Source organism: Bemisia tabaci, chromosome 4, assembly GCF_918797505.1.
Source record: "Bemisia tabaci chromosome 4, PGI_BMITA_v3".
Lineage (NCBI taxonomy): Eukaryota > Metazoa > Arthropoda > Insecta > Hemiptera > Aleyrodidae > Bemisia > Bemisia tabaci.
In genome coordinates, this window is record NC_092796.1 from 38,555,149 (window position 1) to 38,577,613 (window position 22,465).

The window sequence follows — 22,465 nt, forward strand, 5'->3', positions numbered from 1 at the left end:
CAAACAACATTTGGGTAACTTCATAAGTTTCTGGTTATCAAAAATAATACTTAGGCTGAATGTCGATCCAAAAACTTAATTTTAACTTTCCCTCCAATTGGTGCTGCCAAGGAGAGAAGACATAAAGTTAAAAGAATTGAATATTGTGAAAATTGAGCCATAATTTATTTCTGGTAAACAGAATTTCAAAAGAGGAACATTTTACAAAAAAGCTTTTACTTAAAATAACGATTGAAAGAACACTTTTGCAAAGGAAACAATGTTTCAAAACCTGAGGAACAATTTACTGTATATTGAAAACAATATTATAGGCATTATTTTTTACGATGCCATAATACTTTAAAATTTTAACATTCATATTTACTGAGACTATATTCAGTCACTGTAAGGGCTAACTTATGACATCATATATCACAAAATTTACTTAAGAAGGAAACTGCAGCTCTTGAAGTACATTTTAAAGATGACAGAAGCCTCATATTCATTCATCTCTGGAAAAAGATGTAACCTGAGCCAAGAGCAAAACCTCATAAAAAATATAATTCAAAAAAATAGACTGCAGATTTAACCGTGTAAAATCAAGAAATGATTTTTTCAGACCTGGGATCTTTCAATTTGATTTTAGAAAGAATCTGCTTGAATCAAGAGCCTATTTTTTATGTTTTAGGAGGCTGCACTCAAGATCCACAGAACTTTTTTTCAGGTATAGAATGTGGTCCTCTATTAATGTTTAGTAATATCTGTATGTGATTCCTACTGAGCATGGGATAATGTGATGAGATTTCACTTGAGTGTCCTGATCTCCAACTTCCTCGAATGAAACTTTGCTGAAGATAATTAAAAATATGTATCTAAAGAAAAGAAGACCTATCAGTCTCATTACATGATAATACTTAATAATAGGTACTAAGAAAAAACCTGGGTCCAGTTATGAGATGAAAGAGGGACAAATAAAACAGGTCTCGAAAGTTTTGAATCTGTTGATGAGAAATGAGGACTCAAATGAGTAAAGCAAGAAAAGAAGGGGGAAAAACCGTGAATACATTTGTTGACTGATGAGTCTTCAGAGAAACAAATGAAAATAAAGAAATCTGAAAATTATAATGAAAAAAAGAGCAAGTTTTTACACTGTAAAAAAGGAGTGCATAAATTATTCTCGAACAAGATAAAAAAAAGAACTAAAAATATTAAGTTAACTTCTACCGCTCATGAACATTTTGATGTGTCAGAACTCCTGAAAATTCACAAGAAAGTTAGGCAAAAATATTGGTTTGTTGCTTTCAACCATTCATGATTGACTTACATTAAATTAACTTGACATAAATTGAAAGTATTAAACAAAAGAGAACATAAAAAATAATAAAGGAGGAAAAATCTAAAATGTTTCTGAATCACTATGAGGAGGAAAAATTGAAATGAAAAAAATTTACAATAAATAAATAAACTGTGAAAATAATTGAAAAATAGAGGAGCTAAAAATGTAGAGATGGAAGGAAATATTTTTAAGAAGGCCCTGACACAAGGCAAGGGGCGAATCTACAACATTCAACATCACGAGAAACATCCAATATAATTCTAGTTCCCATTATTTTTATTTTATTTTTGAAAAGACTTGGATTTGCACTACCTCTACAATCTAATTTGAAAGACCCGGAACGAAATTGGAAATGTCTAAACACACAAAAAAAAAAAAGAAAAAGAAAATATGATTAGGGCATAAAAACTTCATTGAATCACACCAGCATTCAAGCAATATTTACAGATTTGTTATCGCAATTAGAAATATTTCATTTACTTTCAGGCCACCAAAATTAGATTTCTAAGATAACGCAGTTCCATTTTTTTTTCCAAAAGACGGTAGAAATAATGCAAACTAGTGTTATATTGATTACTGCTTGCAATATGTCCATGGCTTGCGCCCTGGGTGGGATGGATTCTCCTTAACTTATTATGTAGTTCCCTGAAATGTGAGTTGAAAGTGATACGTAAATATTACATAATTTTCAAGTAAATTAGAGAAAAAATGTAATGAGTGAATTAAAAGCAGGATTTTAGATAATTGATGAAAATAATGGGTCAGTTCGTCACAATCATTATGATATGACCATTTGTAGTGAGAGAGTTCCCATATCTTTAATAGTATGTGTTAGTTTCAACATTATTCCTGGCACAATCAAATCATGCCTTCTTTGAATTGTCATGATGAGAAATAGTGCTAAATGTGAATGCATAGTTAAAAGTCATAATATTTTAAATCATATAACAAATTTAAGAATGCTGATGGATATGCTGCAAGCAATTAGTCAAATCAGGCATTTTGGCAGATTGTAAAATATTCACAGTTTGCAAATTTTTGAAAATTTATGGCAAAGAGCTATCGAGTTTTCAATATTTTGGGAAAAATAACTCAACAAATATACGAACTCTTCCTGTTCCTTCTTTTTTAAATGCCTCTCATATATTCAAATGTTAAAATTTTAAAAACTCTGTATTTTATGAAATGCTGATCACTTTGAGATAAGTGTTCATTCAGGAGCTAAAAATCATTTAAAATATTATTGCATGATTCATATTTTTACAGAGAATTCTTTTTTACTGGAGCAATTCATTATTTTGCCTAAATTAAGGAAAATAATCAGAATCTCATTCTACGTAAGAATATTTGACTATTTGCCTAGGCATTTGACAAAATGCCTGATTTGACTATTTGCCTGCAACAGATACATGGATGAAAAAAAAAAGATTAGAGTTTCAAACAGCATAATTGTCATCAATAACGTCATAACCTCGGTCCTCTTTGAAGCCATCTGCATTCAGCTTTGGCATCTTTCTCTTTATCATCAATGTCCATGTTTCTGTGATTATCATCCGATATTGGTGGTGTCGATTCTTCATCAGATTTTGACTCCGACTGTAGAGGCAATTTCATCTGAACCCTGTGAACAAAGGAAATAGCACACTGAGCGTATATAAATTGGATTTCGGATCATACATTTCTGGAGAAATTTCTTGCTACAATAATGAGCAGAGAGAAGCACATATTTTTCTCTAGAACATTTGAAAAAAGAAGTTCCGGAATGCCTTAAAGTAATTGAGTAAGTCTGCTGAATTTTTATAGACGTATTTTCATAGTTAAAAAAAAAGATGAGGTCACATGTTGAAGATTTGTTAACCTCTTGATGTACGCCGGTACAAAATGGCGTCAATAGTCCAGCAAAATCCGAAATTCAAAGTATGAAAAACAGACTATAACATCCGTTTTTTTCCTTAGATTAACTCAAAATATAACTTCAATCTTCTGATATAGAATGACCTTTATCCATGAACAACGTCATTTCCAAGAAAATTGATGATAAAAACCATCCCAACCGACCTACGTCATTGACAAATCCAAGATGCCTGAAATGCTACCATCTCCTTTTTCCCCCCTGTGATTTATTGTACTTAGGTATCTGAAAACTCATTTTTCGAATGGCTATTTTGGCAATGAAGGGAGGACAACTCCAAAATGTTAAACGGAGGCCCCTTCACCCTCAGGTGTTAAACAGGTTGGTAAAAGGATGAAAGAAACAACTTAAAACGGGACTAAGGCCGCAAATAATAAAAAGAAACACATAAAATAAAATAAAAAAACCCGGGATGTTTCGCAGGGATCACACCCGCATTTTCAACTAGCAAAACAAGAAAATTAAAAGAAGGACACATGAGCCTCACTGTTGTTATTGTGAGACTGTGAGAATAACAACGGTGAGGCTCATCGTGTCCTTCTTTTAATTTTCTTGTTTTGCCGGTTGAAAATGCAGGTGTGATCCCTGCGAAACTTCCCCGGTTTTTTTATTTTATTCTATGTGTTTCTTTTTATTATTTGCGGCCTTAGTCCTGTTTTAAGTTGTTTCTTTGTGAACAATTCGGGTTGATTAAGTTGTTTTTTCTAAAAGGATGAAGAAGAAAATGCCGGGCTTAAATGACAGGTGACCATTATAATTTGTTTGCTGTGGCTGCTAGTCAAAGTTTTGAAAGTCATCTCTAACCAGCTGCCATCTCAGCTCAAAGGAAAATAGTAACTTACAACTTGCATCCGATGCCTTTTTATTTCTCTTATTGTATTGTTTGATGGAGGTTTAATAGAAAACAATCTCTCCGTTTCCCCTTAACTTTTGCTGTAACTATATTTTTAATTTTTTCCAAATAAAAACCACCATCAAACAATACAATCTTGGTGGAAAGATAAAAAAGGGACTTATGATGGAAGTTGCGGATTGCTATCTTGATTTGTGCTAAAATGATGGCCGGATAAAATTGACTCTAAAAATAATGAAAATGGCAAAAGGCAACTATCACCAAAAATTTGATGGATATGTGTTCACACTGCACTTGCAAGCGCCCCCTCTCGTATTCACTGCATTATTGGAATTGGTCTTTTAAAAAAAATTATGTACTTGGATTGAACTTACGGCTTAAGAGCTACATAAGCCTTGTGCGCCTCATGTGCGCTGGGGGAGCATTGCTGGTAATGGAGATGTCACTGTCTTAAATAACTTTCTTCTGCAACAGCATCTGAAAGAAAAGAAGGTGGATTTCACTATTTTCCCAAAAACTTTTTGAGACCTAAAAACAGTCAAAATTGTGAGGAAGCCAAAGGACACTTGACTTTGCCTCTAAATTGGCCAATGGTAATTGGCCATTGGCCATTGGTAATTGGTAATGGTAATTGGCTGGCCATTGGTAGGTGACCTATCTGCATAAATCTACCAGTTTACTTTGTATTTATTAAATTTATCGCTGTTGGTCTTGCCACTAATTCGCAACATGTTACCAATATTGCTAGTTGTCCTAAAAGCCAGTGAATAACTGTGAGTTCTAAAAATTTTACCTATGATATCGCTAGATCTACTGAAATAATTTGACTGTACATATTCTGAGTTATTACTTTGGCTATTTACATGATTGCTTGGTGGAGTGTTACTGGAGGGATTTTTACTCTTGTGAAAATCCTTAATTACATTATCAACTCTGTATTTGGGGTATCTATTTGAGGAACAGATACAGTAGATAATACCTAATTCATTGTTATTATCCTCTTCATGCGTAGGTACATTGAATGCTCGATACATCATTGAGCGGATGGCAGCAAGTTTTTGGCTGCGAGGGTGATTCAAATTGAAGGGGATAATACTATCAGTATGTGTTGGTTTTCTGAAAATTTTCACCATCAACTTGCTTCCCTTCACAAAAATCGTTAAATCTTAAAAATTAATGCAATGGACCTCTAGACAAGGTTTGAATTCAAGCACAAGGCTTCCTGCTTTCTCTTCGAAATTCTACATGGAGAATGAATCACACAACAGGAAGTTTGAGAATCAATATCTGAACAAGATGTGTTTTATATTAAAAGTCTAGTCTTCTCAAAAATGAAAAAAAGAGTCGTCTACTTATCGACAATACTTGGCAACTTTTTTATAATATGATTTGTTTTTAGGGTTCATCATGTATAATTCTTTGAGCCAGTTAAGATAGATTTCTTATAGGGTAGCAGAGAGAGGGGCTCTCATTGCTAAGCCCTTTGTTACAGAACAAAATTCACCATTGTAAATAAAATAGTTCTACTTTAGAATAGTGTAGACTTTTTGTACAATTTTGTTAATTTCCTTGTTACTAAGTTTTTTACTCTCAGTTAATTTTTGTCAGTTAATCATGTCTACAATGTCTAAAGAGAATAATTGCTGTTTATCACCCATCTTAGGAGTAACAATATCTTTAGAAAATTGTACAGTATTGATAGCTGCAAACTTTTTGCTCAGATTAACAGTATTTTTGATGATTTTATCAAAAAATTTAACAACCTTGTAGGTAGGGGAGTCAATACTACTTACTAGTGGGCAAATAGGACAATCGGGTCAGTTTGAAGCAAAAGCAACATACTTAAGTTCCAATTTTTGCTCATCACTCATAATTTTTGAGTGAATTTAAAACCTATAATAATTTAATTACAATCGGAATAATGATCTAGTCATCAACTTTGCATTCTAATATAGTACATTTTACAATGGCTACAGTAGCGTGGCGTGCTTTGCAATATATTGATTGTTATGCCATTTAAACCTATGGTGAAGAATCAATTATTAACACCCTGTTTATTGATCCTTTTCCATAGGTTTAAATGGCATAACAATTGATATATCGCAAAGCATGCCATGCCACTGCTACAGATTCATCTTATTAACAATTACTAAAGTTAAATTGTCTGCTTCTGATTTATTGTTAATATTTTTTATAAATTTCTGGCTCGTTTGCGGATTGAGTTTTGCGTTACATTGTTTTGTGGCAGATCTGATCCAGGTTGAGGCAAAATACATCATGCCACCTTGGCCTAGCAATGGAATTACAATTTTTTATTCATAATAGGGTTTTCAGAAACAAAAAAGAAGGGGTAAAATGAATTATTTTCGACAAAATTCTTTCTGGTAGTCGTAAAAACTTTAGATATTGTGACATACAGAACCATTGAAAAAATCTTGTCTTATTTCTAGAATTCTCCAACATTTTTAGTAAAAATTATTTTTGCAACATACCCATGTTTCCCAGCCTACTGCTACTAGTAGACAACTTTGTGAACTATTGAATTAGTGTGAAATACAAATTTGTTTTAACCAAAATGTATACTGGAGCTGAAAGGAATAGAAAAAGACCAAAGACAATGAAGGAATGGAGTCTGACTTTGAATCGTTGACAAATACTCACAGTTACACAAACTCCAACACAGGGTGTGTGCGAAGCGTTGTTGCAATTGTTCTTGGCCAAAAGCGAGGACAGAAAGTTCATACTCTGATCGCAAAAGAGATGCTGTCCGGAATGATGAGTGATTCAAATTTCTCCCCAGTTTTTCAAAACTGTAATGAATTAAATGTGGGAATGATTAATACTTTGAGAATTTTTTACAAATCTACACAGGAAAGTGGCCTCCAACAGGGGCACAAGATGGTCAATCGGCTAATTTTTTTCTGTCACACCTCAGCCAATTTAGGGCAGCAACATACTCTAAATTTAGACTCAGCCTGAGCCTTCGGAAATGTTAAAGCCTAATGGCAGGTGTCGGATGTAAAAAAATTACATAATACCGATTGACCTACCCATCTTGTGTCTCAGACCTAAACTTCTTTTTCCCTGTATAGCTACCTTACAATACATTGAAGGCTAGACATTGAAACCACACACCACAGTTTGCAATATTACAGCCTTCCAGTCTTGCTTAATTTTTTTCGAGAAAATTAATTAAAACAACTTCTGGGGAATTTCCAGTTTTTTTTCTCTGTATGAAGAATATTCTGTAAAATCTCAAGCATGAGAGATGGTTTGCTTCCTTCAGAAATGTTAAGCCACCACAATCTCAAAACCTCAATTCAATTATTATCTGCACATATCGACGGTGTAAGTCGGCAATCACATAACTCGTTTGCGGTGTCTGAAAATCTCCACCTCCATGTTATTTTTTTAAAGGAGAACAAATTGACATCACTCCTTGAAGTTTTTGCAGAATTTTCTTTGAATAGAGAAGAAAAATCACGGCAATTTTAAAGAATTTACGCTGAGCAGTTTTCCGTTTAAAAAATAAAGTATAACAGGAAGTCTGCGACGTCGCAAACGAGTCATTGGATCGCCGACTTACACCGTCGATATATATTTAAAAACAAGAAATTTATGAAGTACATGTATCAGCGTATCGCCGTTACAAGTTAAACCATTAGATTACTCCGGCAAGATTTTAATATAAAAAATTCCGGCCAAATTTTGGTCTGAACTATACAGGCAATGACAGCAATGACTGTGAAAACCTTCCTGACCAAACAGCTCATAGCGAAAACAGCAGGTGTCAGAAAATTGCAGTTAAAGTTTTCATTCATGCTTAGGTTCCAGTGTGTCGTCGGAACTAAACCAAAAATGGTTTATTTATATAAATTAGATCCCTATGGACTGAAATCCATCCAAAACAAAAGTATAAAATGTCAAATCTGGTCTGCAATCATTAATTTTTGAAGTTACATTACAAGCTGTTTGCTCAGAAATAGGGTGTTCTTGAGGAGAAAGCTTAAATACGAGGGTCATCCAAAAAGTAAGATTCCCTACATTGCATCATTCGAATGAAAAAAGATAAATCAAATTGGTAAAGAAAAATCTTATCAGGCATACTTTAAGCTTTAAAAGAAGCTCAAGTTTTTGAGAATCGGTCGAGGGGTTTGCAAGGAAACTCACTTTTACTGCGGCAACCTGTCGCCGCGTGCCCATCTCTTGAGTCAGGATTTGCAGAGAGTTGATTATTTCAGACTCCGGTTATCATCGTTGAGCATCATATCAAAGAGGAAATTAACAGTATTTAGTGAGTAAACCTTACCTCACTTTTTGACGTAGTCTCCACCTCTGTTTTGACATTTCTGGTATCAATATTGCAGCTCCTTGATGCCTTCTGCATAGAGGCTTTTGTCTTGGCACCGAAATCAGTCATTGACAGTGCTCTGCACTTCCAAATCAGTTGCTTTGCATACTACAACTTTCCCTCATCCTCCATATTCTCTCGATTTAGCCTCATGTGACTTTCATCCGTTCCCTGAGCTGAAAAAATTTCTCGGTGGATAGTAGTTTCCGACTGATTTGGAAGTGCAGAGCGCTGTTGATGACTGGTTTCAGTGCCAAGACAAGAGTCTCTACGCTGAAGGCATCAAGAAACTGCAATATTGATATCAGCTTAGAGTATGTCTGATTTCTTTACTGATTTGATTTACCTTTTTTGTTCGGATGATACAAGGTAGGGAACCTTATTTTTTTATTGACCCTCGTAAATGCAATATGAATTAATGTAAATTTATGTTTTAATGATAACAAGGAAAACAAACTCCTCTGGCTCCAGCGTTGTTAGATAAATGGAAAACATCGCAGTAAAATGGGGGTTTTCTCCGAGGAGTTCATTTATGGGTGTTCCACCACCTCCCTTCCCTTGAAAATTATTTCTGTGAGTCAGAGAGCACAGAAAAACATGAACTGTTTATTTTAGATCTTGGTATGATGCAATATACACAGAATTTTGGCGCAAAGGCATAAAATGCGTTTAAGCTGTTTGCTCAGAAGTGCACTGAAAGGTCAACCTTTGGGCACCAAAAAAGTTATATCTGCTGATCTTTTGCAGCTATCGACATGAGATTCAAGTGGTACCTTGATCAAGAAGTGAGTTATCTTTATCGAAAATTTCCCAGTAAACAGCTTGTGTAAGTATAAGCTGTTTGGTCGGAAAGGTTCTCATATTCTTTAAGCATTATCTTTGCTAAGACTGAATGATTGGCAAAAATTGATACTTGAATAAATGAATTTCTCTTCAATGATTAATCAACTTCACTCATTTTTCCTTAAAAAATAAATAAATAAACGAATAAAAAAAATTGTTAAAGTTCTGACATTTATTTTTCAATGATACTTATCATCTCTGACTAAAATAATTTGAGGCCATTGAAAATTCATAGTCATCTAATATTCCTAGTTAGATATAATCTCATGTAATTACCTGATGACCTTCGTACAAAAATACAATATGAAAATAAAAAAAATGAAATGAATAAGCACCTGGATGTATCTGAAATTTTAATTCTGTTGGTCCAGTTTTCTGACTTGTAAGCAGCTCTTCACAATGCTTAAGCTGTTGAATTATCTATCTGATGACGCTGTGAAAAGAAAAGAGAAAATATCATTGATGAATGAGAAGGAAACTCTAGAATAGTGATTCTACTTGGATTTTACTTTCCATCAAATTTCTTTTTATCTCAGAAGATCACGACTGATCATGCATGTCAGTCAGCTTCTAGAAATAATTTATTATCTACACTATTGTAACTATAGTATTTCCGAAGAACCCTGCACATAAAACCATGGGATTCGGTGTCGGCCAAATTTTTTAATTATTTGATGTGATGCTCTTTACGACCTACTGGGTACAATACGCTTCAAAAATCAAACTTTCTACGCGGTTATTTTGAGAAAAACAGAGTTCAATAATGAATCTTTCAGCATTTCGGTATGCAATAGCTAGTAAAAACATTGCAACTCCAAACTGGTGATCAAGAAGAGCTCTGCTTTTCTCCCTAGGTGGAAAGATGAGACAGAAAGAAGTAACCGAATTCCTTTTCATGATAACAGACCCTGTCATATCAACTGCTTCAAAACAACTGACAAAGCAACAGTGCTACACCTCCATGAGAAAATGCATAGGGAGGAACGGGCAAAAGGAGAAACATATGCTAGAAGGAACCAGGGTTTGATATCTTATAGAATTGAGACTAAATTTTTTTTTTTTTTTCAAAAACAGTGCATTTACTCTAAGGATAAATCGAGAGCCGAAAAGTTTTCTCAAGTACAGTTCTTCAGATGAATTTAGAAAATTATTTTGATTGATAATTTTCAAACACCATAATTGAATGCTAAAATAATACAAAAAACTTGTCAGTGTAAGAAATTGAGTGAAGCCATAAAACCACCAAAATCATGCCAACACCATAATTGGACGCAAAAATATTACAAAAAAATGTTGTCAATATGAGCAATTGAATCCATCCTTGAGACCACATTCATGCTATCACTCGGTGAAGTAAGTTCTTAAATAACGGCACCAAGTGAAAGGCATTAAGCCTTATTTTCACTTGAAGTTTAAAACTACATTAAAGTTACTACTAGGCGTAATGTTAGAACGAATATTTTAAAGAAGAAATAATATTGAAAAGAAAGGAAAAATTAGGAGAATTAAGGGAAAATAATCAAGGCAAGAACTTGAAATTTGTTCTAAGTGCTGCAGACTCAAGCAGTTGCTTTTCAACGTCCTTTAATTATTCCTTTTTTCTTTTTGCTGTGTTTCTAAATCTGTTTGGTATGGTGCTAAGTAGCATGTCATTCTTCTGTTCAGCTTCGGGGGCAATTAGATCAACACTCTTGAGCAAACCATCTATTCCCTGACTCAAAGATTTTGTTCTGTCTTTCAACAAATTTTTTTGTTGGAAAAATTGTGACTTTTTGGTTAGTTCTGCCATTTTTTTCTTTTTCTCTTTTACATCAGCACAGTCATTTTTAAACATATTCACGGCACTACAGCCATTTTGTCTAAGAGCGTTAATGATGATGAGCATAGAAATACTGGGAGGTCTAATATGTTGAAGATAGTGATGGATTAGTCTTGGCGCAACAAATGGTTCTTTTTTCAGATTTTCACTTTCAATTTTTCTGTTAATACTAAATTTCCTTTCAACAGAGGCTTCCCCATGACTAAGCAAAAGAAGTTCTTCAACTACTTTCTATAAATTCAAGAAGGATTCTTTTTTGATAGTTTTATAATATTTTTAATCAATTGGGTCAAAATCCATGAATTGTTGTGAATTCCTCATCACCACATCTTGAAAATTCGTGTCAAATTCACTTAAAGCTGTAATACCATTTCGTTCACCCAGCACTTTCTTTTCACAGAAGACAGTAAGACAGTAGGAGATTAGACACAAAATCACCAGATTATGTAAAATTCAAGGACTTTTCAAAAACCTTTCAAGTACAATGAGGCAAAATCCCAAAATTCAAGGATATTCAAGGACTTGAAATTGCAGAAAAAAATCAAATATATTCAAAAGCTTTTCAAGGCATCACGAACCATGTGATTGGAATTCATTATTCAATAAATTTAGTGCTTATGCCAAAGATTCCAGCTTCCAAGATTCTACATACTACCCAAGAGAATTGCGAAGTCTTCTAAAGAATCAAAGAGCGAATGCTACCTTAGGAGGGCTATATAGGCCGAAATTATTTAAACCGAATAATTCAGTCCAGAGTGAGTGGCTGTTAGCTAAGTCAGCTATCCTACTGATCATAGATGTGAATTACCAACCTTATGATGTTTCTTTCGCTAAGAGTGTTAAGAAAAGATTCTCACCTAAGATTAAACACTCTGTTGATCGTAACCAGCTAGATTCTGTGTTCAGAGGCTTTTTTTATGGCCATATAATGAATCAGACAGTTTTTCTGATTGGTACTGGAACTTCACTTCTTACAGGCAATCCAACTGCAAGGCATCACCAGGCACCGAATCACGTATGGGCGTGCGCCCAGCAGGGCAGTCAGGGAAGCGAGAACTCTCCTTGACGTCCGAGCAATCATGGCGCTTCCTTCCAAGACAAAACACTCGTGACTTTTACTCGAGATTAGACTGCACTCACCCGGCATCTGCAAAACATTAACACATTAATTTTCACTGATTCTGAAGTGAGCCGACAATGCTCATTGCGCAAGAGATGTTTCTTCATGAGGTATGCAGGGGTCCAAAAAGTGCTGGAGAACACTCTTGTGGTGCTCACACGTTTTTTTTTTTTGTAGAAGCAGTTGAGGATAATGAATTTTTATGACAGCAGTCAATCCCCCCCCCAATGTATTTTGACGGTCACACAATTCGCGCACTTACTTACTGAGGGAAAAGTTGTCAATTTTTTGCACATTAGTTTTCGATAAAAAAACAGTCAAGGGAATCAGTTTTTGTGAAGAAACTATCAAATGCATTACTTTAAGCACACTGAGTCCTTCAACACGCCGTCCTTCTTCGTGAAGCAAACTGTTAAGTGCATTTTTGACTGGAACCGAGCATTTCCATTTTAGGTGAAAGTAAAGTACTTTCTGGATCCCTGGACTACACATGAGGAGAATTAACATCAAGAAACAGACCTTGAGAGTATGACAAAGTTAGATCAGAATCCTCTTGGGAGGGATTTTGAACATTACAAAACATTTTGCAGACTGAAAACCCCCACTCCCCCTCTCAGATGAGTATAGGCCAAAAATGCTCTTGTTATTTTAAGAACTGCAGAGGGAAAAAAAGCTAGGAAAATTGATAAAATTTGCACATTAATGTCTATGAACTTTCAGGCAAGCAACCTTAACAATTAAAAATCATTTTGTAATAATTAAAAATTGTCCATCTGTAAAGATACAACAATTTTTGGATATTAACTTTAATTATTATAAAAACCAATTCAACTGAATTCTCTGCAAGCTTCAGTGAAATTTTTGAAGACCTCAGAGCTGATCTGACTGATCCCAAGGGATATTTAAAAATGCTCAAGTTTTGGAGTCTCACATTCCTGAAACTTTGATGGATAATTGGCTGGCGTTCAGCAAACCAGTCAAATTTAAATTGAAAGTTCTTAATAAAGACCTACATGCAACAGTGTAGGACTGGTAACACATGCTAGATGGGAAAGCATACAAAATTAGAAGGAAGAAACTACAGTAGGAGGATCTGGAAACAAGGAGTACTCGCAAAAACCACGCAAAGCTCCATTGGACTCTATAGCCACTTTAATTCCTCCACTAAGACCCATTTACTTCATGCCATTCCTGCATGAACACAGTAATAGCAATACAATCACATCTGCGAAAGAAAAGAAAAATGTTCTATGCGCTCAATGCCTTTTGAGAGGCTGTTTCGATTTTAATGGTCTGTTATGCAGGATTTTTTGTATTGAATTATCCCAATTCCTGCTTCCGTACGACTGAATGTAACTCTCATTTTTTCCGCTCAATAGATAGGCTCTATTATGAAAAGACCCAATGTAGGTATGACTGGTTTGATTACCACAATCCAATTTACATACTCATGACAAAATACAGCTTACCTTCAAGGAATTTCAAATTGAGTAGGGATGTTGCAAAACCTACAAAGTAAAAAGAAACTCGAAAACATCTAAAATTGATGCCAGCTTACGGAGACTAGCGCTCACAAATAAAAAAGTGTGAATAAGGATTAAATATATCTTCCACCAGCATACTCTCATTTGTTATTATTATAGTACTTCTATTAAGAGGAAGGTACATATATGGTATCAGTTCCACATTCCTTTCAATCCTTGAGCAATTCACTAAAAGTAACATTTACTCTGAATAATCGCAGAATCCTTTGGTTAAATTATTAGGATATCTTAATCTTAAGTTACATTGGCAGTAAAGTTCAATTTAATAGTTAAGTAGTCTCTTTGGGGAGCACAAAGTCGAGGGGCTTGATAGAAACTTTGTTGATGCCAGGTTCATCAAAGCTCACATGGCAGATGGCACATGGTGCTATTTAAATTTCCTTGATCTTTGTTGCTCATGAGTAGATATAAAGTGGGGATTCCGGTATAAAATAGAAAAAATGAAGACGTGCATACATATTCTTTTCCATTAGTAATACCTGATTCATCACACTATATGCAGGTACAGGAGAGGAGAAAACTATAAGCATCCACTGTTAATTCTTATGCCTAAAACTATAGTTACACACAATTATGAACCGAATTGATGGCCTACACCAAGGCACCTAGAAACAATAGTATATTCTGAGTCAGACTATAAAGGTATGTAACTATAGCTTCAGGGTCAGTGGTGTTCATTTTGTTGAGACATCTCTCAAAGTCAATAAGTAAAAAACAATGTAATTATGAAGCAGGATTTTGCTGTAATTTCTACATTTTAAAGTATGATCATTAGGAAATATTGAGATGAAAAAATCTGTACTTACGAGGAAACATGATTTCTTGTGCTCTGAAAGATGTTCTTCAGAATACTTATGCGTGAAACATGTTTTGTGTATACAAAATTCTACCATGACTATGAGTAATTTGAGAACTGACTTGCTTCTCAAACTCAATGATCCAACAATAGTGAAAATTCTCCTCTGTTTCATCTGAAATAAAGAGCAAATTTAATTCATATGGTCTGCCGGCTAAATTTCTAGAATTTTCATGAGAAAAAGTTTGGGTCAAACCTGTTGATTCGATCTGTTCTGAATATTGCAGAGTCTGAAAACGGAAATGGAACAATTATTTTTTTCCTCTTCAAGTAAGTCATTACACGGTGCCCCTGAACTCACTTTAAATGCGACTTTGTTGTACATCAAAAATTCAAGTTGGAGGTTGTAGTGGGGTACTCCCTGATGGGTTTTTGGGCAATTTCGAAATAGGTTGTCGGAGCTCCTCGAAAAATAATCGCATTTTTGTGGTTTTTTAGGGGTAAAATAGCAAAATTGGCCTCCGGGCGACAAATTAAACCCCCTCTCCCTCATCCTTGCCTTGACCGATCTGAATTTTTAGTATGTTTTTACCTGGTATAAGATGGGACTTTTCTGAAATTTTCATGCCCATACAAATTTTTTTGCTCCCGCGGCAGCGTTGCCAAGTTGCGGACTCCAAAATATCGAATTTAATGATAAAATGAAGGTTTCGGAGTGTGATTTCCATTCAAAATCAAAAATTCAAATTGTAAGTTGTAGTAGGGTACTGCCTGATGGGGTTTTGGCCAATTTCGAAGTAGAGTGTTTGAGATTTTTGAAAAATAATCGAATTTTTGCGGTTTTTTAAGGGTAAAATAGCACACTGCGCACGGGGCGGCAAGTTGAACCTTTTCTCTCTCATCCTTGCCGTGACCGATCTGAACATTTAGTATGTATTAACCTGGTATAAGGTGTGACTTTTCTGAAATTTTCATGCCCATACAAAATTTCTTGCCCCCCGCGGCAGCGTTGCCAATTTGCGGACTCAAAAATATCGAATTTGATGATAAAATGAAGGTTTCGAGGTGTGATTTCCTCCAAAATTTCACGAAAAATGTGCAATCTGAGAGTTTTCGATAAGAAAAGGCATACTTGAACAATTTAGAGTTGCAGTGTTGCCAGCTTTTGATTTAAAATTCGTCAAAATGACCCAAATCACGTTGCAACCTCGAGCGCTGGATTTTTATTTCGTTCAGAATTGGTTATTACGGTTCTTCTGTACTCTATGCATTTAGGTACCATGAAAATTATGCCATTACTTACTTGATGGGTGCAGCTAACTCAACAAGAGAGGCCGGATAAAGCGATGAGTCGGGGGAAAACGAGCGGTTCGGGTTGACAGAAAGTTCTTAAATCTACTCCATCGCCAGAAAGTAGAATTTGAGAACTTTCTCCCACCCCCCAAACCTTATCCCTGTTGCAGTCAATCCTTTGAACATCTGATCTGAAATTTTGCCCCCGAATTTTTACCAAAAACATGATGTGTTTTTGCACAAAAACGTGTTTTTATTTTTCATGTTTTTGGTAAAAATTCGGGGGCAAAATTTCAGATCAGATGTTCAAAGGATTGACTGCAACAGGGATAAGGTTTGGGGGGTGGGAGAAAGTTCTCAAATTCTACTTTCTGGCGATGGAGTAGATTTAAGAACTTTCTGTCAACCCGAACCGCTCGTTTTCCCCCGACTCATCGCTTTATCCGGCCTCTCTTGTTGAGTTAGCTGCACCCATCAAGTAAGTAATGGCATAATTTTCATGGTACCTAAATGCATAGAGTACAGAAGAACCGTAATAACCAATTCTGAACGAAATAAAAATCCAGCGCTCGAGGTTGCAACGTGATTTGGGTCATTTTGACGAATTTTAAATCAAAAGCTGGCAACACTGCAACTCTAAATTGTTCAAGTATGCCTTTTCTTATCGAAAACTCTCAGATTGCACATTTTTCGTGAAATTTTGGAGGAAATCACACCTCGAAACCTTCATTTTATCATCAAATTCGATATTTTTGAGTCCGCAAATTGGCAACGCTGCCGCGGGGGGCAAGAAATTTTGTATGGGCATGAAAATTTCAGAAAAGTCACACCTTATACCAGGTTAATACATACTAAATGTTCAGATCGGTCACGGCAAGGATGAGAGAGAAAAGGTTCAACTTGCCGCCCCGTGCGCAGTGTGCTATTTTACCCTTAAAAAACCGCAAAAATTCGATTATTTTTCAAAAATCTCAAACACTCTACTTCGAAATTGGCCAAAACCCCATCAGGCAGTACCCTACTACAACTTACAATTTGAATTTTTGATTTTGAATGGAAATCACACTCCGAAACCTTCATTTTATCATTAAATTCGATATTTTGGAGTCCGCAACTTGGCAACGCTGCCGCGGGAGCAAAAAAATTTGTATGGGCATGAAAATTTCAGAAAAGTCCCATCTTATACCAGGTAAAAACATACTAAAAATTCAGATCGGTCAAGGCAAGGATGAGGGAGAGGGGGTTTAATTTGTCGCCCGGAGGCCAATTTTGCTATTTTACCCCTAAAAAACCACAAAAATGCGATTATTTTTCGAGGAGCTCCGACAACCTATTTCGAAATTGCCCAAAAACCCATCAGGGAGTACCCCACTACAACCTCCAACTTGAATTTTTGATGTACAACAAAGTCGCATTTAAAGTGAGTTCAGGGGCACCGTGATTAATTTCTAAGGGAAGCCCGATGCATATTATATATTTTATTTATTTTCTTGGTTTTAATTGACAAAAGGCCTGTTATTATTATTATTTTTTTATTGGCGTAAATGAGGCAGCGAGTAGGTATCATTGTTTTTGACATTCAAAATCTAATCAATTTCGGAAGGTAAATCCGGGCAGCTGAAATCCTTTCATAAGGCCCTTAGTTGTTCACTTTTAATTCGCATCCAAGAGCCCCTTCTAAAATTCAAATTGATCCATGTGAGAAGAAAGCAGTACTTTCATTGACGATACTGGTACAGAAGAGGATAAAGTTTTGTGTGCAATCTGAGTCCCCGCAAAAAAAACTAACTTTTAGTTTAATCAATACACCTTGAGTCCCCTCTTTTGGTAATGTACACTCATGGTGAGGAATTGAATTTGTTTCAATCTTAGCAAGTTGAGGGAGCATACTTTCAAGAATTTGGATAACGCTTAGTTTAACGCGACACAAGCACTGAGCCATGATTTGAACAGCTCAGTGGAGATTTTTAATTAAAATTGCAAGCTGATCAAGCTTATCAAAAGCGTAATTATGAAATAACTAACTGACTAACTCAGCTTATCTTCAAAATCCTTGGCTAATCCTGATATGAAGCCGCTACACCAACTAACTTATTCCCTCTGTAATGAGATATCAGCATTAAGCTGAACTTTTTACGCACGATGGCTGAAAAAACTCCATCAATGTCGTACGACCCTTGCGTTTACCGCAATCAGTTTGGGTGAACCAGCTTATTGTCTGTATTTTTCATTTTAAAAAAATGGTACATTTTCTTCGGAAACTACACTTTCAACACACACAAAAAGGTAGTCTTGTTTTCTTTGGGAAAATCACCTCAGACAAATTTTCTACAAGCTTTACAAAAAAGTCATGTCTGTAGGCGAAGAGGCACACACCTTCTCTGTAATGATTGCAAAATGTAGTTCTGACACTTTAAGTCACAATTGTTACTTACTTTTTGCAAAAAGAAATATCAATAATTGTGGTGAAGAAAAACCAGTGGTAGATGAGCAGGCAAAAAGCAGGGACTCATTCAGCAACTCGCTGGGGGAGGTTGACCTGTTGAAGACAATGAGATGTTTGATGGATGATCCCACTGTGTTAGAAAAACAATTTCACTCGCTTTAATTTTGAAAAGCCTGTGACACACCAAAAGAACGAAACTACAATGGTAAGCAAAATAAACACTGAAATGAGAAAAAATAATTTTGTGAGTATAAAGAATGGATACAGACAATTAGTTTTTCTTCTTCTAAGCTGAGACTTATACATATGATGATAAATATGTATTATGTTCATTCAGCTAGAAAGAGGATACTTAAACGAGAAATCAAATGAAAAAAATTGCTTTAATAAAATTTGTGCTTTTAAGGTGTGTCTGTAGGGTAACTATAATTTAATTAAAATTAGAATTTTCTTTGTAATAATTAAACTAGGGAGTGCGCCCTCTGGCCGCTACGTAGCCGAATTCTTGGAAGGCCCTTTAAATCCCTATACGAGCAACCAGAAATAAAAGTGAAATTAAAGATTCTTAAGTTATGTTTTTTACTTTGAACAATTTTGAAGAACATCTCATAATTTCAACAGGGCAAATACTTGCTGAGAATGGACTATTCTTATCCACAGGGTAAAAAAGTTGAAATCATTCTTTTATGTTTAATCATTTTTATATTTTGGCATATATATACCTGGCATATACCTAGTGTATTTTTTCTAATATGATTTTTTTTTTTATTTCTGAATGTTTATTGCTTCATTTAATTTTTCATCACTTAAGTTAATTATTTTCTTTAAAGTAATCATTTTTTTTGGACATTTTTTTATGTATTTTTGTTTCTTCTCTTACCTTACCCATTCATAATTTTTTTTTTATTCATGTACATGATATTGTTGGTACAATCCCTTCCTCCTTTTCAAAACTCCAACAAAGATTAGGTAATGTGCATGGAAGAAAAACAATTCAACTAATCAAGGAAAGGAGTAATTATTAAATTTTTGCTGCAAGGTTTTGCATCAACTATGCCGGACCAAAAGACATCTCCAGAACACTGTTCACCACTCGGTCATGGATAAGGAGCGATTTGATGGTTGATAGAACTGAGGAAAGAAAAGATTGGACAAAATTCATATCAACCCGTAAGCATCAATCATTACTTGCTAAGTTGGTTAGCATAAAATTTCTGTTGAATCGTGCCACTTCCTGATGTGACATTTGTCCAATTTTTTCTTTCCCCTGTTCTAGTAAGGGTCTACAGGCAGTTCTAGCAGCTGCAGGTTTTGGTGCTGCATTAAAAGTTGCACCTAAAAGGTGAGCACCCGGCTCAACACTGGCTTTTGACCCAAAATTTTCTCGGAAGATCTGGTGAAACTCCCACTTTGTCCCCTGGTCACTTTCCTTTGTATCCAACATTATTCCTGCTTCATCATCGTTCTCATCATTTTCATCTAACTCACCGGGCTTACCATCACCGCTTGCACCTGTCGGTCTTAACCTTTTCCTAATCGTCAGGTAGGTGGTCCGGAGATTACTGAATTTTTTGGAACAATCGGGGCCGCTAAAATTGTATCCGTACAGATCTTTCATCGTCTTTGCTATTTTTTCCCAAATTTTGGCCTTTCCACAACATGGCCTGGCAAATTCAGCTTCTCCTTCAAAGCGAGGCTGTAGGAGGAGTTTCACCAGGGCACTTTTCCATTCTGACCTTGGTTCTGAGGCTGCAGTATCTGTAAATTTCAGGAAGAATAAAAAGACTTAGCTTTGATCATTTTGAGGAGAAAGGGTGATTAATATGAAGTTGAAGCTGAAAGGTGCTGTTTGGATGGATCTCCTTATTTTAAGCTAATCTACAGGAACTAAGCATCAAAACACAATTCTGTCACTAGCGCAACTGACCCATTTTGAAGATTCATGATGGAAGTAAATTGAGATAAAATATTGAGGTACACTCACATCAGGGGTGCGGTAGACTTCAAGATAGGTGTCAAAGTGTCCATTGTCCCAATGAGTCTGGTGGAAAAGAACTAAGGCAGGGACGTTTTTGAGGGCAATAAGACTGAGAGCCATAAGTTAATCACTCTGTTGGAGATGACTACAGGTCACGAGGATTGCCAGAATCCAGAAGTTAAGCATAATTGAGCCTCTCTCCATACAGGGTCAACAGGAACAGGAAACTTGAAGTTAGACTTGAACTTTGTACCTATTGCAACATTAACATTTTGATTATTACTCAGATAACAAAAAAGGAAGGAGTCATTGTCTCCGTTGACAATAAGTTTGCCTGTTACATCTGCGGGCCTATTATTGAAATTTTGTGTTTGTCGGACAGACATAGATTAAATGGCAAAGCATGATTGGTCAGCTATGTCTTGTCGCTGCTTTGTCGTGCCTTTGTCAGGTGGAATGTAAGACATACTTTCGGAAACTCAAGAGGTACCTTTAGTTTGTCGTGAATTCCACCTGACAAAGGCACGACTTAGCAGCAATAAGACATAGCCGACCGATCACACTTTACCGTTTAGTCTATGTCCGCCTGACAAATACAAAATTTCAATCATTGGCCCAGATGTTTGTTCAGATTGCTGTAGCTAAAACATGAACAAGCCAATGAAATAGGTGATCTCACTATTGGTAAACAAGGTCTGGTTATATTTATTACTGAATTTGCTTCATTTACTTTGGTGAACTGGAGGCAACATTCCTCTAATAGGTGCGATCCATGAATTTGATCACCCAATTCACAGCAATAAAAAACTGCTCAGTAATACCTATCTAATTGACTGAGAATCGGTTAGTTACACTTCAGCAGGTTAGCATGGAACTTGGACTAATTTCCATGGAAAAAATTATTTGTTTGACTTGCCACTTGGGCTATAGTTCAGTATATGAACCGTTCCCCAAAATAACCTTTATCCCCCTTCCCCTGACGCACATTCAGGAAAAGTGAGAGGGAATTGAGTCCCAGGTGGCGACACACTTTAAAAAAACCCAGACAACTCAAAAAGAAACCTCCAAAAATCAAAGAGTTCCGAAAAATCAGCAGCTCATATTCTGAACTGTCACAGCAGTTCAGAATATGGACCGTGCCAATAGAGGTGCAGACGGGCCTCTCCTGCCGAAGGCAGGCAGGATGCACGTCCGCTGACACCACCCGATGTGACGCGCGGACGCGAAGCAGCTGTTCGAGAGCGGGAAATTCAAAATTGACAGCTTACCTTCGTGTACCAAGGCTTCACATTTCCTCTCCTACACTGCCAGGTTATCGGGGTTGTACACCTTCACTATTTCATTGAGAAGCGCCGTAAATGGGTCCTTCTTCAATTTCCGCTGCTCGATTCGCCAAAGGTATTCGCACAAGTGATCCGCGAGATTTTCTGGTTTTACTCCTCCTCGTGCAAGGTGGCGCCTGAACGGCCTCCACTGGGACTCAATAGTGTTCGTATGGATTCCTGAGGGTGTCACAAAAGTATGTTTATGTTCCATTACCTCGTCGATGTAGCCGTCATCCTTAAGGAACGCGTCTGCCGCCCAGCCGTCTGTATTCACTGTAGTTCCCTTTAACACGTGTTTATTAAAGAATTTCCGGAAGGTTTTCTCGTCTCTCTTATTCCCAGGGCAAATTTCCAAACGAAAGTCTTTCGTGTCCCGATCAATCACACCCCACACCCGACTTCCTTCTACCACTCGACCGCGATGATATTTCCTTCTTCCGAGCTTCATTTCGTCCGCTTCAACTACATGTCCGTCTCCTCCGATAGGGCCTTCATTCTTGTAATCGCGGTCGAGGGCTAAAGAGCACACTTCCCAGAATTGAAAAATTTAACTACAATACCAGACAAGAGGAATTAAACTTCCATACACTGCTGTCACAAACTACACAAACGACTTAACCTAAAATTGTTGTAAATAAACAAACAAACAATAGAGTTTTCTTTCCGTGTCGTCGGAGCGCGCTGCGCGCACTTAATCACCTTGAGTCAGAATTCTCATTGGTCTAGAGCGTGTCACTTTTAGCGCCATTTTCATGGCGCCAAATCTTTGATGATTTAAAATGACGGACTTTTTCATAATGCCCGCAAACAGAGATTTGGCTAAAATAATAATTTTTAGACTAAAGTAAATCTTGAACAGAGAGTTAGGAG

At 36.1% G+C, this 22,465-nt stretch overlaps 1 protein-coding gene across 2 annotated transcripts; it reads right to left on the bottom strand.

Moving 5' to 3' along the window:
* Positions 1–141: 141 nt before the first annotated feature.
* LOC109031454 (uncharacterized) lies at positions 142–22,217 on the bottom strand. Of its 2 annotated transcripts, XR_011899770.1 has the most exons (10): positions 21,539–22,217; positions 20,277–20,523; positions 19,781–20,050; positions 18,282–18,465; positions 14,564–14,728; positions 11,951–12,240; positions 9,610–9,707; positions 6,742–6,890; positions 4,455–4,557; positions 142–2,936 (listed from the first exon to the last, which is right to left on the bottom strand). XR_011899770.1 is itself a non-coding variant. In XM_072299813.1 (3 exons), exon 3 carries the CDS (start codon positions 19,908–19,910, stop codon positions 19,470–19,472), a length of 441 nt encoding a protein of 146 aa, XP_072155914.1. In that variant the 5' UTR covers positions 19,911–20,050; positions 20,277–20,523; positions 21,539–22,217; the 3' UTR covers positions 19,173–19,469. The 2 variants fall into 2 exon arrangements, 1 of the variants encoding a protein (XP_072155914.1); XM_072299813.1 differs by lacking the exons at positions 142–2,936; positions 4,455–4,557; positions 6,742–6,890; ... (2 more) ...; positions 14,564–14,728; positions 18,282–18,465 and having other exon boundaries at positions 19,173–20,050.
* Between the last annotated feature and the right edge of the window lie 248 nt (positions 22,218–22,465).

Bases quoted from the DNA above. Each gene is read 5' to 3' on its own strand.
- LOC109031454 (XM_072299813.1), bottom strand. From the start codon at position 19,910: ATGAAAGATCTGTACGGATACAATTTTAGCGGCCCCGATTGTTCCAAA.